The sequence below is a fragment of the Anguilla anguilla genome, chromosome 3 (genome assembly GCF_013347855.1).
Source record: "Anguilla anguilla isolate fAngAng1 chromosome 3, fAngAng1.pri, whole genome shotgun sequence".
NCBI classification, from domain to species: domain Eukaryota; kingdom Metazoa; phylum Chordata; class Actinopteri; order Anguilliformes; family Anguillidae; genus Anguilla; species Anguilla anguilla.
Window position 1 is genome coordinate 18,610,607 of NC_049203.1, and position 19,422 is coordinate 18,630,028.

Here is a 19,422-nt window from a genome sequence, read left to right on the forward strand (position 1 = left end):
TTTTTATAATTTAGTCTATTCCAATAAGTGGTGGATCATTAGCAATGGTTACCTGAGCTTAGGCTAGCAAGGACTTTATGACACACACAAAAACGAGAAAGTGGGACATCTATATAAATGTGCTGTATTAGCTAAATGTTCCCTAAATTTACAGTTCAGGAAAATGAGAAATAACTGGTTTAAATTTGCATTAAGGCTCAATTGTCCTACAGCTTACTGTGCACCTTGTCTGCATTACAACTCCATCATTGTACGATATGAAAGATTGATTCAGGTTACTGATAACTGCAAGATGTGAGGATCATGGAAACTAGATGATTCTACTCTTTTTCATCAAAGCGCTTGGAAACATTTGTCTTTATGGGAGGTACGAGCACTTGAAAAAGTCAGCACTCAGTGATAAATTCACTGTGACATTTTAATATTCTCCATGTGCAGCCTCTGTGTCTCATCAGTTTCTGATCTGCTTTGTAAGGCAAATGGCTACTTAAACGCTGAATGTGCGAGAGTGTTGATGTTCAAGATTAAACAACTGACAGGTTGTAGCACCGGTCATACATCACAAGGGAGGGTCTCAAATCTTGGTGACTTGGAACTAATAAATAAATGATCTAACTGACACCACAACATAACAAACTCCACAAATATACACCATCATAATTTGAGGATGCTTGTGGTATCAGTTACACCAACAAATTACTTTCACAGCTTGTGTGTCATGACCACATTAAGAGTTGCCTTTGACATAATGAAATACATTGCTGCACACAATACACAGATCCTGCAGAATAATTTCATAGGAAAAAAGACCATTTAAAATAGTGGAGCCGTTAAACGTTTTTGCTTACTAAATTTGCAACATTGAACAGCCAGAACCTATTCAGTAGCTAACCCAACTAAACACTTACACAATATATATTATTTTACACAAAAGTTTCATATTTTGTGTTCTTTGCATTTAAAAAGAAAATACACCTCTTCACTTTATTCAGCCTATGTAGTGATTACTTCTTTGGAGTCATGCTTACATAACTCTCCCCATATCCAAATATTATATCATATATTGGGTCGACTCTGGTGTACCTTCATTTCTTAGAAGGCAGAATTGTATTAAAGTGGTTTTCCAAAGTAATTCGCTTGCCTAATGTGGGTTCAGCTGCACTATCAAGTCTACAATTGGAGTTGCAGCAAATCTCCTGCTAGCTCCAAATGACATGGTTATGATTTGCCAGTGTTTATGCCCTGCCACTGCAGATTTAATGTAGCACACAAAATCTTGTCTTGTTCTATATCCAGGAACTAGAGGGAACCTTGTGTTAAATCCGTGTTAATCTCCAACAATTAGTACATTGCACTTGATCAAAAATTTAAACAAAGTAGTTAGAAAGCCTTGGAGGTGTCTTGTGTGAAGGTGAAGCACCTCCCAGGTTCATGAATAGTGAATTGTCAGACATGCCTTGTGACCATCAGTACTTAGTTATATCTGACAATACTGTGGTGAGTTAATTTAGCTATGTGGCTTATCTAGCCAAACCAAAGCTACTACACCAAAGCTAATTGCCAGCACATAACCTGAAACTACACAGCAGAATGACAGGGAGAGGGCAGAGCTAAAATAGAACACATCTCAATGAAGATGAGTGGGTGGAGATAGTTCACAGCAGAAACATAAGGAGAGGGTGGAGCTAATGTACAACACATCTAATTGAAAAAGAGTGGGAGGAGCCAGCTCACAGTTGAGTGATGGGGAGCAGATGGATGACATTGAGTATGGAAGCCTGGCACTGAGAATCATATCTATTTCTCTCAGATTCTTTGGGCTGTAAAAGTGAGCATGCTATGCTGGGCATGTCGAGTCGAGTGCTAGGACTTGTACAAATAGGACTGCTCATGCCCAGCTGGTGAAAACAAACACAAAAACATTCAGAGCTGAGCCAGAACAAGCACTCCCTTGGTGGTGATCTGGGATACAACAAATGCATGCCCAGTGCTGAGCTGAGTTTCAACAAAACAGGTCACAACCAACACATGCTAGCACTACTGACCTAAGCCCTGCTTTCATTATAACCATCAATCTCCATTTCTGTAGTCATCCTCCCCAACATGTGCTCATCTCCATCTGCATGTTCACCCAAATGTAAATGTGAATCCTTCTTCATATTCATTTTTTTTTAAATCGTGGTGTCAGTCACATGAAGGGCAGGCACACAGCACCCAGATAACAGACAAGCTGCTATGCTAAGACACTCCAGTTGGCAAATGTACCAGTGTAATAACAACGTTTCCCAAATGAAGCTTATATTTTGACTATCAGTGGTGTGAATTGGCAGCATTGGGGAATATTTCCATGTGCTCTCAGTTTATTTTCCATTCTGAAATTTAATTAGGGCTGAATTTGACCTCAGAGGTCTGCTGTGCCAGATCTGAGTGTGAAGTCAGCGGCTGGTACTGGAACTCAGGTCAGAGCTCACTGGCAAGAGCATAATTGCATTTCTCTAACGTCAACTCACCGGGGGAGAGTGTGTCATCTAGATGTGGAGTGCTTTAATTATGGATATCATCCTACTCTGTGTATAATATTTCATGGTTGGGCACTCTGTCTTCAGGATGGTTTTAAAAGGATGCATTACCTTGCCCTTGTGCAAAGCTGTGTGAAGGGTTCTTTTTGACAATGCAGAGAAAGTTAACTTTTTTTAATGAAAGGTCATCGCGTTCCCCTAACAAAAACAATGTCATTATAGCTATAGAGTTCAATCGAAGGACAAAATAGACACTACATATTTACATTGTTTTGAATTCCTATGCTGCTCCTGTTAGTGTTACATTGCCGTGCATTTTATGTTATTTTTATGTTATATATGATGTATATTAATCATATGTATGTTGTATGATTAAGAGATGCGTTTACCTTTGGAGGTCAGTCAATGGTCTTTTGTAAAATAATTTTCTTTCATTCATTAATGCCCATATCATAAAATCCTGCCCCAAAGGCTTTTTCGCCAAAAAGTTAATTGATTTTCACCAATTGACCATATATCCCATCCATCTGGTGTTCCAGGTAGATCTAAATTACCTGGCATCACAATTACTGTAGGTCTAAGTCACCTGGTGTCCCAGGTAGTTGTGAATCACCTAGCAACCAAATAACCACATAACATATCAGTAACATTTTAACTGACTTCTAAATGTGTGCTTCTTTAAGCTAGTAAAGGAATTTCAAATTCAAAGTGTTTAAAATTTTACATGGTCCTGCACGACTAAGGTCACCATTTTTACAAATCAGGGCTGTGTTTCCCAGTTTCGATGTACCTTAACGTTCTGCAAATATTTCTAAGGTATACCTTTCAAAAGGAGCTCTCTTCTCTGCGAGTGTTTCCCAGACCCTACCTTAGCAGTTGCCTAAGGGACAGTTTCAAAGGTACATCGTAAATTGGAGCTGTCCTTCACTGTGATGTTGAAAAGTGTACCATTCGATACCACGCAAATCGATTGTCTCACTTGTAAAGGCTTATGAATGACGTTTTAACATAATAAGCGTTGTCATAATCATTTTACATCAATCTAATATTGCAGAAGAGGAAGCTATGCCTACTAAAGATAATCTGCTAATCTCTTTATGAGTCAAAACGAGACCTTGTGATAGTTTCAATAAATACATATAGGCTACAAAAGATAAAATAAAGAGCATCAATCGGGACATATAAGCCATACTCTGGGACTTCTTGGAAGCCCAGGAAAAAGGATATAGGCTACATATGGGTGAATAATTGTGTTCTTATTGAAACAAAGGTCTAATGTTAATTTGTGTTTATCACACAATATATAAGCAACTATAGCAGCATATCCACTGATTCCCACTGACTTTTCTCTGCAATGCAAAAATGATCGTAGATGAAAGGCAAAAGCGCGTCTGTGGAAATTGATCATGATTAATTCTATACCGGGTATACCTTATGAATAGGCCTACCTGTTAAAGTGATATGTTCATCCACCTTGATTTGCTGTTGGATAGTCTTAAGTTTAAATAAGAATATCATTATTGGGTTGTTCACTGAAAATCGTAAAACAACATGGTAAAAAATAAATGTTCTGTAATGTTAATATTTACCCAGTGCTATTTTGTTATATATAGGAGTTGTGAGCTAAAGGAAAGGGATGTAGATCATTTGGCTAAATGATTGTCCTGTTTGTTCATTATGAGCCACCGTACCTGTATGTGTTTATGGCTAGGCCAATCAAGGTGCTCTAGTTCCGTCTAGTTTGATCATGCAAGTAGACTCACTCAATGTCGGCTTTGCTCACATGGGTTTTATATTCTTAATAAACCGGTGGTTTGTTCCAAGTCAGTGTGATCATTTACTCACACACAAACAAACTAATTTCTACAGGGTATGCAGTCAGAAAAGCCATATCCTCAGTTATCCGCAGCTCCACTACGTAAATATAAGCTTATTTTTTTTTCAGAAATTTGATTAGTATTATGTATAGGCCCTATACTTTATTATCATCATGATGGGAACAGACAGGTGAAACGAGAACATGCCTGTGCACAGAAACGTTGTTTGAATAATTAATTTTCATAATATTAAACTATTTATGTCATTTGTGCATGCAGATGTAGGCTACTAGATGCGCACTGTAGTACAACTGTCGATTTGAAAAGCAAAATGTTGGCCTAATAAGGCTAAAACTGTGACAGGATGAGGGAGCGCATCGCTAAGGGACAGCTATGAGTGCCTCAGACCACCCTTCTAAAGGTATACCTTTCAGAAGGTATACCTTAGCTAAGGAGGCTCGGGGAAACAGCTCGAAAACTAAAGGAAGACCTTAAGGTAGACCTTACGACGCACGTAGCGCTAAGGAGGCTCTGGGAAACGCAGCCCAGTTTCCTTACCCGCATTTCAGTCATTCCCAGCATGAGGTCACTAGGGCTTGCTTTGAATTGAGTCCAGAGTGAGTTTTGTCAAGTAAAGTGTACAGAATCGCTTGGGATAAAAAATACTAACAACCTCAAGGAATTAGTGTGCTGCCTTAAAGAAATTCTGTTTATTTTGGAGTGCATCAGGGTTGTAATACATTGTCAATTTCTTTGCAAGTTTTCAAAATGTTTTGATGCATTGGCTATCTATTGTTTCGACTGCACTGTGTGTCAGCAGAGCCAGTGTTTGTTTGGTATTCATCTATAATTCAATCTTATTGTAGCTTTCATGCATTTTCGTTTCTCTACTCAAACAAATAGATCATTTCAACGAGGCTATTTCCATGTTTTGCGATTAACGTGAGCCTAACAACTCCCTGAGCTGTTCCAGCATAGCAGCATTTGCTGAGATGTCCATCTCCAAGTCCACGAATCTGGAATATAAATTGTGATACTCGGATTGGTATGACATAGCAGAACACCAAGTGCTCCATCTCATTTTGCATGGCTCAGGTGGGAGTTGCCTTGGTAGGCCTGAACCTGGCTACATTACTGTGTGTCTTAGAAGTGCTGTCTAGCACAAATTTCTGATTATGCAATGCTTAAAAACTCCCAGGCGTTTGTCAACTTTGGGGAAAACACTTTTTTTTTGTTTGCTTGACATTCTGTCCATGTTTACTTTCCTTCAGCTCTGTGTGTTAGTAAAAAAGATTGCTTTTATGAGGTCACAATTAACCACTAAAGGTATGACTAGTCAGGTGATTTTGCTACTCCAGAGCCTATGGGGACCCCCACAATGATACAGATTGTTATGCAGGTTTAAAGCCCTGTGGTTCACATTGCTATAGAAAAAATTGTGATCCTATGCATGACATTTACTGATGACAACAGTAGCTATAGTAATTAGCGTCTACCATACATAGACCACAGGGAATCTGCAGCCTGCATTTTAAATCAATATGAAGTCAGGTCATGGTGAACCCAACAGGATAACTTTAAAGCCTTCCCATGAATCATTGTGCAAGGATGACAGTCTTTGGGGAATAGAACTAAACATAGGCTTGTTTATCTCAACCCAAACACGAACACTGATAACCTTTCCATGTATGGGTAGAAACGGGAGCATTGTCTCACAGTATTTCAGAAAATAGATGAAAAATGACTTTTTTAAAAATGTAACATGATATGCAATTAGTGGAAAAAATACTGTCTACATTATGGAGCTAAATTGATTATTCTTATTTGCACAATAGCAATAAATCACAACTACTGATTAATATTACTAAATATGTTAAATGATAATTTGGGTGATCTCACTGACATTTTTTCAGAGGTTCCCATGCACATATGTCCTGCTCAGTTACAGGTCAGTGATAACTGAGATTTACAGTTATTATGATCTGTCAACACAGTAATTTGTGTGATAACAAATGTATGCAGACTTCAGGCCACGTATTCTTTATTTACACAGGGTAGGTTGACTGAGCACACATGCTCTTTTGCAGCAATGCTCAGCGAATGCCTCTCTAATAAGCCTAACCTGCATGCCTTTGGGTTGTGGGAGGAATCTGGAGCACCAGGAAGAAAACAAGCTCCACACAGAAAAGCTGCAGCCAGGTTTTGAACCCAGGACCTTCTTGCTATGAGGTGACAGTGCTCTCCGCTGCACCACCATGGCATATGCTGTGCTTGTTATGTTGAACATGGGCAGTGCTGGACATTACAACCTTTCTGCCTTATTTTTTAACTTGCAGACAGGATCTCATCCATCCCAGGCAACTCTATGGCTAATTGTGCAACAGCCTGTATGGCTGCTGGCCACAGTCAACCTTTGCATATTGAAGATTGTATTCAAGACTGTATGTTAGCCACATTACGAAGCTATTGCTTTACTGTGAGCCCCAGAGGTTGATAGCAATATTGAATATTTCCTCTTTTACTTAACGTCTGATTAGCTAGTGGGGGGGTTTCCCTGCCTTTGCTGATGTCATGTCTTCCCCTGCTTGTCATCCCAGACAGAGATGCTATTACCCCTAAACCCACCGACCCCCCCCCCCCCCACCCCCCCATACATACACACCTTGTTACTTGTGTCTCATTCTGACTACATGTTATAATAAATCCCAAACAATAGCTGCACACTTTTTTTCATTCTGATTGAAATCATTCCGATTGAAGACTTTGGGTCAACTGTTCACATGGGATGTGATCTAATACGGTCTGGTGTTTACATGCGCTGACACATTTAATTGGAACAGCTGTGTGACATGCGCAAAAGTGATGAATACCTCACATGTTTTATCAGTGGAGAGAAACGTACGTCACCACTCATTTACGTCAAGACAGTGGGCATGCGCAGAAAGAACGCAGCCAGAAAATAATCAGTTTCATCGTTTACATGGTACAGTTTTTCTTTTGATCAGTTTATGAAAAGGTTTAAACTACCCCTCTGCAACCGACTGAAGTTTGGGCCTGTTTATTCTGATTAAGGTGCTTATATGGAGCATTTTCATTCTGCTTGGGCTTTTAAACTGATATTAATCGGAATATTAGGCTCCATGTAAACCCTGCTATTGTTACCTTTCAGATGATGATTTTTTATATGCTATTGTTCTGAAGTGATCAGTTGGGCCATGATTGCTGCTGATGAACACAACAACTCCCCCCCCCCCCCCAGTACCGAGATTGGTTGTGACAAACCCCTGGTTCCCCCTCTCTGTTTTCTTCACAGTTTGCACTCTGTTCTCATCCACTTCTGGAATTGTAAAATAGCCTGTCACTCAAGTGTTTGCTATTGCAGTCCCTGGTTAAAATTACCAGCTAAATAAACAGTCTACTGTTTCACGCCCACTGCCTGTTTAAACTGTCTCCTATTACCTTGCCAGGCAGTACACTACTGCGATGCTTCAGTGTGAAAATCCAATTATAATGATGAAGAGACGTAGTGCAAAATCCCACATCCAAGTATGCAAGTACAGACTGCACTGCAATTGCTCAGAGCAGTAAGGCCAGTCCTCATGAAACACCACTGTCCAGTCCCCTGTGCACATTTCTGGATACTATCAATTATATTAATGATAATTAGAAATAGATTAGCTGTGAAATTGCAAACCATGTTCCTGTACCAGCATGCAGTTTGTATTCTCTCCTGGTTTGTGACCTGAATTAGTGGGGACAAGCTTTTAACCAAAGCTAATACATGAAATCACGTACACATTCTAAATCAGAGTAGCAGACTATTCTTGGTTAATAAATCATGCAAGTAGGGGAGGGTGGGGATGGCCAGCTATATATATATATATATATATATATATATATATGGATTTAAGAGGAAATACATTATCAGAGGGATATAAAATCCCTCCAACAAACAATATGTCATACAAATCTATCTTCCCAGCAACCAAAAATGCACAATTTTACTCAATTTTTCGTAAGTTAAGACTGATCATGTTCTCATTGACAGAGAGCAACATAAAGTTATGAACTGTCTGAAAGTTAGCCCGCATTTGCTAAAGGTTTTTCTTAGGATATTGCAAAGGCTTTCACATTAATGCTGACAAAGAGAAAACCATTTTTTAAAAGAATCGAGTGGTAGAGTGCAAAAACATAAAACATGCCATTGAGATCAAATCATATACTGCTATTGGGGTGCACTGATGGATGCAGTCATTCTCAAAGTTCTGCAGGGAACCGAAAGTTATTCATATTTAGAAAGAAGACAGATACTGCAAGCCCAGCACTATAAATATATTTAAAAAAATATATGAACTTGTTAACACTAGACTGCATTGAAACAGCATTTTAGTCTGAGATTCTGAAGGCATATTGCTTACTGTGTACCAATGCTTACCTACTGCAGTCTAGCTTAGCAAGACTTCAAGACATTTATTATACTTATTTCAGACAACATGGTCTCTTTATCTCTGGTCAGTGCTATCAGAAAGGTTTATTTAAAGATTTAACGTAGAAAGCACATGGAAAGTATACTACATGGTTATAAGTATGTGGACACCTGATATCCAACATCTCGTCCAAAATTATGGGCGTTAATATGGAGTTGGACCTCCCTTTGCAGCTATAACAATCTCCACTCTTCTGGGAAGGCTTTATACTAGATGTTGGAGCATTGCTGCAGGGACTTGTTTCCATTCAGCCAGAAGAGCATTAGTGAGGTTGGGCATTGATTGGGTGATTAGGCATGGCTCGGAGTTGACTTTCCAGTTGATCCCAAAGGTGTTGGACGAGGTTGAGGTCAGGGCTCTGTGCAGGCCAGTCAAGTTCTTCCACATCATTCTTAACAAAATAATTTCTATATGGATCTTGCTGTGTGTCCGGGGGCAATGGCATGCTGAAACAGGAAAGGGCCTTCCCCAAACTATTGAGGAAGCACAGAATTGTCTAAAATGTGATTGTATTAAGATTTGAGATTAAGACTTGCCTTCACTGGAACTAAGGAGCTGAGCTCAACCCATGAAAAACAGCCCCAGACCAAGGGGTGTCCAGATACTTTTAGTCATACAGTGTATATGCAGAAGCAATGTGCAAAACACTACGTTTTTTCTTCCAGTCTTGACCAAAAACTGTTTCCTCTACATTGCTGGCGGTATTGACAATCCAACTCTATTTTAAACAAACATAAAGATAGCACTGCATCATTTCACTAGCTAAAAGGACTGGTTGCCGGACAGCAGCTGTTCCGTGTCTACCTTTTCTGTTTGTGAACCTTTAAAAACACAGTTGTGTGTCAGCATCGAACAGACCCTTGTCTAATGAAAGTGCCACCCAGGCATCGGATAGAGTGCTGAACCATCAGCTGCCCCACTCTCTGTTCTGCTTTAGAGGGAACCGAAGCTTATTTGCACATTAGTTCTGGCGAATATCGGATCAGTGGAGTGAGATTCCCAGTGTGGTGGACGAATATCGGATCAGTGGAGTGAGATTCCCAGTGCGGAGGGTGAATATCGGATCAATGGAGTGAGATCCCCAGCGCGGGGAGCTGACAGTTCTACTCTCGTGTCCCAGCAGTCCCAGATGTAGGGGGTCAAACGCTGTGACCTCATGCTGGTCTGTGGAAATGTCACACAGCTCACTCAGGTCTAAACACACTGAGATACTGAGTCAGTGCATCTCCACTGGAGTTTTCAGCACCCACAGAGGAACTAAAATGAATACGTTGATTTTATAGACTGATAAGCAGTGATTGTTTATAGAGAACATTTACAGATAAATACACAGAGTGAGAGAGAGAGAGAGAGAGAGAGAGAGAGAGAGAGAGAGAGCTAAAATAAAATAGAGTCAGCAAGACTGTTTTTAGCTGCTAAAGGTTTAGACACCAAACAATCCAATGAAATTTACCATGGTCATGAAATCTCCTCCACAAATGAAAAATTATAGGCATCTGAGACAATGTGGAATGTTTGGACAATGGGACTCAAAGTAGTTGGGTTTGAAATGAGATTATAGCTGGCCTGGTCCTACCTCTTGTTCTCAAACTTCATTTCCGGAGGGCAGCCACAGTGTCTGTAGGCTTTTGAGATTTTTTTCAAACTGCAGTCAGTTTAGGCTTTGGAAATGAGGTGTGCAGTCTCTAAATGAAGCATTTTAGTGGTTACATACGTGGAAAACCAGCAGACAATTCTGCCCTCCATGAACTTGGTCTACTCCGTTCAAGGTCATTACCTCCAAGGTCTGTCAGGTTGTGCACTTGCTACATGTAATGTTTTTTTTTACGTCTTTAAAGATGCATTTCATAAATTCCAAATATGAAACTAGACGTGAAGGTCTGCAGTCCAGTATTCATTTTTCTGAAAGTCAATGTTTGAAAGAAAATGTATTTTTGGCTGGGAAGCAAGAAGATGAAAAAAAAGCTCATTTTATATAGCATCTCCATGAGTGCATATTCCAGCCCAGTGATTCTTAGTAACGCTCATAGTCTTAACTTCATGGGGGAAAAACAACAAAGTGAAATAGGCTATATTTTGTGATTTTAATCAGGACAGAAGGTTCTGAAGATATATTTTTCATAAGCTCTGCCGAAATCATTTGACTCCAGAAATAAATATCCGTCCACACACCCACTGCAGACACCGCAAACATTTCTAAGTCATGTTAATCTTTGATAAGGTCTCATGTTAGCACTCACAGCTTGGTCTACACAGAGCATGGTCTTACTGATGTAATGATAAAAAACAGGGAAAGCACACAATATATAGAAAATGAGGCAATGATTTTCTATGAAATGTTTTCCCTCTGATACTTATTTACTCTGATCTCCACTTTTCTCATTCTTATCCCTTACATATTTAAAACTGCTGCATAACTTTGGTAATTGCATGGATCTTAGTCAGTTCAGTATAAACCAGCAGTTACAGCACTTTGAAATGCCTGCACAGCCTTTTTGAAACCGGAGGAACAATATTCATTTTTCCATTTGTCCTTGTATAACTAGTATTTGCCCTTGAATAACCAGTATCATAATTTACATTGAAAAATTAAGTTCACCATCATTTATCAAGGAGTTTTGTCCGAAATAAAATCAATGATCTTCAAATACGTATTGTAAAATAGCTCATATTCTCCCTTGTATAATAGTGAATGATAAAATATGTTTCTCATAGTAATTAAACAAGAACAATGCAAGTAGTTGCGAAGATTTGTTAAATCTGTTTTGAACTGATACATATGCTTCCAAATTTTTCCATTGTTCTGAACAACACTCTAATCTGTTAAATGAATGAATTTATTTTTTAATGAATATATCCCCAGAAATATAAAAATGCACATAATGGAAGCTACAGTAGGCTTTCTGTATGTATACGGTATGTTGTTTCAAAAGTTCATGGCAACATGTAAATGTATTTCACAGGTCTGGAAAGATATGGTGGCTCTTTGATGATTTCAAAACACACTTTGGGGGTTTGTTGTTATAAGATAACAATTGCACCGAGAACACTTGATAGGCAATAGTTTGCTATCTTCAAATTCAATATCGTGACAAATCAAAATGTTTATCCCAAAAATATGATGATACCATGTCCATGAAACCCAAAAGCCAACATAGGGTGTTAAGCCTGGGTAGTGTATTGTTGATTAGTGAGGCTACATTTAAAGGGTCAATTCAAGAGCTGCACGTGTTTACAAGTTGAATGAGAATTTTGACGGGTTTTAAACCTCTTAACTGTTAACAATAACAGCAAAAGTAGTATGAGACAGGGCTATTTAAAGAACGTATGGTATGGGCTCGAGAGAGAGAGGAGGGTTTCTCAGCGTGTGAATGATTTGATTGGAGAGAGACAGGGCTGTACTGGCGCCATATTCATCAGGTGAGACAGCTTTTTCATTGCTTTTCCGATAAGCCTCACAGGAAACATATAGCTCTGAAGTACCTTGTATCAAATTTCAAGAGATTTGTAATTTTTTTTTTGGCGTGGGTGGGGGTGTGTTTGGGTGATGCATCATTTTTTGTGACTTGAAAATCAATAATTGTTCGCATATATTTTGCAGTCCTTTCTGACATATTATACATGGAAATTAAAGTGTTTCTGCTTTGGCACATTTTAATGAAAATATTAATTCTATAATTCATATCCAAAAACTGAAATAATGCCATCAAGGGACAAAATAATGAGGTTACTTCAACTAAATCTAGCAATGATTTCGCAATTAGTGAAACAAATGCTGTCAGGCAGCAAAATGAATGACTTATAGAAGAACAGATATTTCAGTTGGCTGAATGTGTGTGTGTGTGTGTGTGTGTGTGTGTGCGCGTAAAAAAAGCGAATAAGCCATTTTGTGCTAAATGGCATTTTATCCCGCTTTTATGGGATTCTGGGAATGGAAAAGCGTACACAACCGTAAATGCCAAAAAACCCCTGACAGACTTATTGTTGACAAAATACACAGTAATCCAATTGTGAATTGTATTGTATTTGAGAAATTAAAATTTAATCCAGGCAAAATGCAGAAAGCACTGCTATGGCTTGCCACATTAACAAAATGTCTACTTCCACCAAAAACGTAACAGGATTGCTCTGTATTCATGGTTGATCTTGTCCAGAGAGCAGGACAGAAACCCACAGAAAAGGGGGAAACATTCATTACAAAGGAGCAGGAGACACTAGACAGAATGCAAAGATGCTGTGGAGATGTTCTCAAAATGCTTGGCAACACAACATAGCCCTATGCTCTAAGTCCAGCAATAGTCTGCTTTACATGTAAAACCAATACAGTCCCAGCCATTCTGCCACAGTAAATGTTAACGATCTAAAGGCAGCACAAAGTAGGAGGACAGTGATTATGATGACAATGATGCTGATGATGCGGTGGATATTAGTAATCACTTTAGATTAATCAACAAGAATTAATAGATTTAGCTAATTGCTTTGCTATAGAACAGGGCTATTACTTATATTATCCACTTCAGTATGGAGCCATGCACTGTGTTTTCAAGGTCAATGACTTAGCTGTATCCAGAGCAACACTTACTGTAAAGGACTGTCCACAGTGCATCTGTTCTGGTAGCGAGGGGAACTATTAAAATGTTACACATTGTAAATAACTGAAGGTCTGATAATTACAAGATGATACTTTATAGTTTCCCTGGGCAATTATCCAAAAGGGGTTGCAACCCAGATTGTGCAGAATTGTTGCATGGTGTTCTGGTACACCTAGTGTGTCCTACACTGTACTACATCAGTACACTACTCTTTCAAAGAACACTACCTAGTATTCACTACATTATACTACACTTCCACAGTACACTCAACAGTGAGGAAAAACCTGCAGAGTCGAGACAGTGGAATGGAAAGTCACCTATGCTTTCACTGGAAAGTCACAACAGAGGTAACATTAGTGATTGATAGACAATAATAATGAAGTTATCTACTCTAAAATGCCAGATAATTAACTATCATTATACATTGAATCTATACATGTTTTGTAAAAGGCATTATTTTTGTTTAAGATTTTTTATATTTCTGGGATGACAAAAATGATGAGCCTCTTTGCAAATAGCCTCCGTCCTGCATGATGTTCCAGAGAAAAGTGTGTGTTGATGTGCAGGAATCAGTTTATTACAAAATGTTCACCACTTGCACTTCCCTGCCCTCAGAGCAACAGACAGCTAGGCACATATCTAAGCGAAGGTCCATCAGAGGTTCCACTTTGAGAATGAGTTCCTGTAATGAAATGTTTTTCTGTTTCAGCCTGGGGCTCCTTCAAAATCACAGTCTCTCTCAGCAGGGATGCTTCATCACAGCTTTAGACTTGTGCACTTGTAATAAATTACAAAAATAAGAATGAAGAAATGAACAAAATGACTTTCTGGACCTAATGCCCTGATATAAAAGACAAGATTCACAGCTGAGCTGTGATGTGATCTTTGTCAATTTCATACAGCCATTGAAAAGAACATATGTCTTCTGGCAGAGAAAAGAAACTGAATGCAAATAAAGGTCTCTATTGAGTCATCTGCGTCTTTCTGCTTGGTTGAATATGTGAGTTCAGCTCGTTCAGCGTTGGCTCTGAAGTCACGATGATGAAGAAACAATCATTTTCACAATTGTCAAGCGAAGATCCAGATTGCATAAATAGCAAGTACTCTGCATTCTGTGATTTGTAGTCCGTGGAAGTATAACTCATCTAAGAGAAAACCCTCCAGCCTACTGTATGAGACAGAGGTGTGGCTCCACAATGAAGCTCTATCCCGTAGGACCTATGAAGTCAGACAGAGGTCTCAATGGGGGAGTGGAGTAAAAATAAAATGCTCCCTCTAAGGGAGACCGAGCATGTGCAGACACACTCATCGCAGACACCGCAGCTGCCACTGATTCTCCCTCCTGACACAGGTGACCTACAAAGGCGAAGTAAACGACTGTCCCTCTTTTTTTCTCTTTTCGAGGTCTGAATATAAGAGCCTCTCCAGTCATCAAGTAGAATTATCCCACAGCATAAGACTGCCGGACATCCCTGCTCACAGGACACTAAACACCAGAGAAACAGCACTGAGAGTAATACAATTTGTCTCTCTCTGAACCCAGAGTGTGTACGGCCGATAGCATTTCACGCATGTAAATGGTAAAATCACAAACCTTTCTAAGGATAGAAGGCAAATCAAATCGGTTGCTTACCCAAAGATGTATTACAACAGTGCCTCACCTGGGAATTGAACTCTAAATCCCCTTAACCGTTACTCCGCGGCACTGGCCAGATGGAGGAAGGATACTGGTGGCCGGCAAGGAAGAGCCAGGCGAACATATGCCAGAATCTCTGTGTCTGTCCGAGCGCCATCTCTACAGCTCAGCCCTGCGTCCAAGGACAAAACTTGCCCCCACTTCCTAAACTGAAGGCAGACCAATGACGGGTCAAACGGGTAGGACTGATGGGCTTCATCAACCAACCATCCAATTGCCTTCAAATACAGTACCATTAACTTAAATGCTTAATTATTGTTTCACTATTTCCACATAGAAGTACTCCGCGAACCTATCAATAGCATCAAATGGCCAAGATGACTCCCTGGCCTCTGCTCTGTTATTGACATTTAATGTGTTTATCTCGGTGATAACTTCACAGATCTAGCTGGGTGCTTTTTAATGACATTTTATTGTCTGCACACAAATGTGCCGAGGATCGATAACTAAGCTTAAATCATGCTGCTTCTCTAACTATTGATTGCTAAGGCTCATTGCTGATATTGCAGCACTGGTGTCATTATGAAAGTGCTATCAGTCTCTCAAAGGGGTCCAGTTCACATATTTTATACACAGCTTGGCAATGAAACATCCATGTTACTGAAATAGGACTATTTTACAATGAATCTTTAATGTTACAGGCCTCCTTAGGAGTATAGTGAATGCACATGAAGCAATTTGCAATGTGTTGTATGCTTTCATAAGATGAACTGTGGACAGAGCAGATGCCTGAGAAGATATTTGGCAAATGAGATACCCTTTGATAAATAATTTCTCATTTTCATTTGGCATCAGAAAAACTGGTTCAAAACAGTTTCTTCTCAAAACCGCATTTGAAAGGCATCCGGAAAACTAAAGCAAAGCCTGTCTGAACAGAGAGGAATTGCCTCCATTCCACTGTGGGCATCACATCAGCTGTTTAGCAGCATTTGAAAAAGACTGCAGTCTGATTTTTTTTTTATACGTGCAGCATGCGATTCCAACCATATACTTTTTTTTTTTTTTTAAATCTTACAACTAATTTGAATCAAACCCTGAAGGAATCACTGCACAAAGAGAGCATATTCTGACAAATGGGATGCTATTTGTCCACTCTTTGCTTTGGCAAATTACACCAAAGGAACTATGGAACTATGGAAGGCAGCTGACTGTTAGCTGCTCATTAAGAAGGCTTGCAAAAAGACCGGCCTGCCAGACTGCATTGCCAATACAAAGACTGCTGATATACGGCGTATACACAATAACGCTAGCTACAAAACAACTACAGCACGCGCAACACACATTGACCATTCAGCAAGGATAGACAGGACGCATGCCGAGAGTTTAGACAGAAAACTATTAGAGGAGAAACATCGCGTATTCAACACTTGACAACCTTGCCAGCATGCGCTGATGTTCTTTCTGACCACATTAATCGAGCCGCCCACACTAATCACCGAGCTGGAAAGTGCCGCCCTCGCAGTCTCTCCATTGTAACTCCAGAGTAACCGGGAATACAGACGGGCACTTAAATTAGATTTATTGACATGGCTGTAGTCTTGTTCAGTTTTATCATGGATGTACAAAGACATTATTATGGAGTATAAAACACATAAAAAATGTACTCTGCGAAATATATTACAAATGTATATATGATTCTAATACGATGGGGCTTGTATGCCATGCATATAAACTTTGTAGATCACACACAGACTGACGCACTTGCACGTGCGCACAAACACATATGAAAGAAACATGCTACTACTACTACTACTACTACTACTACTACTACTAATAATAATAATAATAATAAATATATACACGTAGAATTAGCCAGCATACTATTAATCATGCAGGTATAGTACATGGTGTTTTGGCGCGTCAGTAGTTAAGCAGAAGTAGCCTACACCCTATTTTCCTGCGTATGACAATAAATGTGCTGACAAGGAAAAACGTCCCTGTTTAAATTTTGCTTAAACATGGTTTTCTCACTATATTTATTCTTTGGGAAATATTTTTACATGTAAATGTAAATTCCACATCGTATGGACAGTTATGCGTATTTATCAGCAGTACTGGTTAAGGGGATCTCAGTTTGTGCAATTGCGGACTCTTTCTTTCTGTCGCTGTAAAATTCGTTCTGGACGAATACTGACCTCTAGTGACGACGAAACTCATGTGAAATCAGTGCTCTGCTTCACTTTTGCGCTGAATTCTTCAACATTTGAATAATTTCAAAACCTGGTACTGCGATTCTGACCAAATGTTACTTTCTAAGAGCATCCACAGAAAATGTAGAGACATTAGAGACCTTAAAGCTCCACAACGATTACAAAATGTGTTTCTGACAAGTTAAAAAAGATGACAATCGGCAAAAGTTACGTTTAGCGTTTTCAAAGTAATATCACGTTAGGGCAAGCTGTACCACACATACTGCCGTACGTGTAAATGATGGATTCAATGTCGTAACAGATTTCCAAATGAACACAGATGCTTGTGGTTTAAAACACTGAGCACAGAGGAAGCGCTGCAGAATGGAGACTAAAGACATGTAGCATCTTGTGCGACGTGAGTGACTTCCATGCCGGAGATCCACGCGCAAAGCCCTGGAGTTGCAGAAGCGTGACATTTACAGGTCTTCAGCGTCCACATTTTTATTTTAGTTTGGAACTGAGTTTGGATGTAGACAACTGTGTTTTCCCAGTTAACTTTTGACTCCAGTGAAATTGACCGTCATGTTACATCTTAACATACACCAAACGGGTCTACAATATAGGAACAAACAAGGATATCTGACATCTAAAATGTTCTAAAACGTTTTATATAGGCTTCGGTGGCCTTCCGTTCATTAATCGTAAGTGAACTTAGTATGCCTTCTGGACAGTTAAGAAGAACTTGAACATTTACAAAAAAAGCCACTTGTAACACTGACAAACAAACAGTCACATCGAAAGCCTAAAACGTGTTTACGGAATCACTTAGTTACTTACAATTGTTGGCTGCCATCACGGAACTAAATACACTCAACACGGCCACGCCGAGGGCATAGACCCAGTACTGTCTTCGCGATTCCATCTTCACCAACTGAGAAGAGCTACCCAGGTACCGTTAAATCCTTTGTCTGTGGGAAATAACTCCAAAGTGCGCCGCCTCCGAGTGTCTTAGTTCCCGCGGCGTGTGCTGTCTACCCTGCAGCCAGGGTTTCACTGATGAAATAATGGAGACACTCCCCCTCAGATCCTCTTAAAGACGCCTGCTGCACCGCTCTCCGACACTGTCGGCACCGGCGCCCTCTCTCTCTCTCTCTCTCTCTCTCTCTCTCTCTCTCTCTCTGGCAAGACAGGATTCGTACGCAATATACGACAGAGCAGAACTGCAGCTAACTACAGTTTATTCACATTTCACCGTTTTAAAAATTACCAGGATTTATTATTCTCGACATTAGACAATTTTTTAGTACAGACCAAGAAGTAATAAATAAATAAATAAATACGCCTGTAATTGGGAAGGGGTGTGTGTGTGGGGTGGGGGGGGGGGGGGGGGGGCTTCTTGTGTACAACCGTTGCAGTAATGCAAATCAATTATGGTACTACGGCTGCGCAAGTCGTTTTTCGCATTCTGTCCCAAGTGCAGTGGCTCCCATTTTTTTCAGAACCACCGCAATGGACAGCACTGGCTGCTATGTTCTTAGGCGCATTAGTGTCCGTTTGTTGACCGAAATATAGAAATACAACTTTTATACAGCTTATTACGTGGTCGTTTACTATAAAACCAAAAAGCTGTAAAACAAGAATATTATACAATTTACTTTTTACAATATTTTTTTTTTTACAATTTTTATTTTTTATTTTTTTATTTTTGTAACTTCGCTGGGACGACGTTCGCACACATACGGTCTGTTGTAGATACATATTCAAAGGTTTTATGTTTATTTCCTCACATACCAGCTATAAAAGCACACATAACCCCACCGAAAGTTCAAAGCACCGTTTTATTGTGCAATAAATGTGATCTGAAATGTAACTTACTTTTGAATCTGACCCTCTGTTCACCAGAGGTAGTAAATAGGTAACACTACTACAATAAGTAGTAAATTAATTCTATAAACCCATTCTGGCGTGACCAGGGTAAACTTTTAAACATTTTTGAAAGTAGACCTAGCTATTTATAATCTGAAAGATTAATGTATTTACTTTTATTTCACCAGGGTATATGAGTGAGTGGTCTCAGCGGGAACTGTGCCACTGGCTGTATGTCTAACATCCATAAGGATTAAACTACTAAGACACCATTATTATACCAGCTGTGATTCTCCTCATCCCCTTCAATCAA

The 19,422-nt window shown here is 39.5% G+C and overlaps 1 protein-coding gene across 4 annotated transcripts in view; it reads right to left on the reverse strand.

The window, feature by feature from the left end:
• The window catches only part of LOC118222986 (contactin-associated protein-like 5), a 93,715-nt gene extending 75,339 nt beyond the window's left edge, over positions 1–18,376 (reverse strand). For all 4 annotated transcript variants that reach the window (XM_035409013.1, XM_035409014.1, XM_035409012.1 and 1 more), the window contains exon 1: positions 18,081–18,376. In XM_035409013.1, coding sequence (XP_035264904.1) covers positions 18,081–18,165 — 85 coding nt within the window. In that variant the 5' untranslated portion in view covers positions 18,166–18,376. The remainder of the gene's footprint in view (positions 1–18,080) is intronic.
• Positions 18,377–19,422: the final 1,046 nt, after the last annotated feature.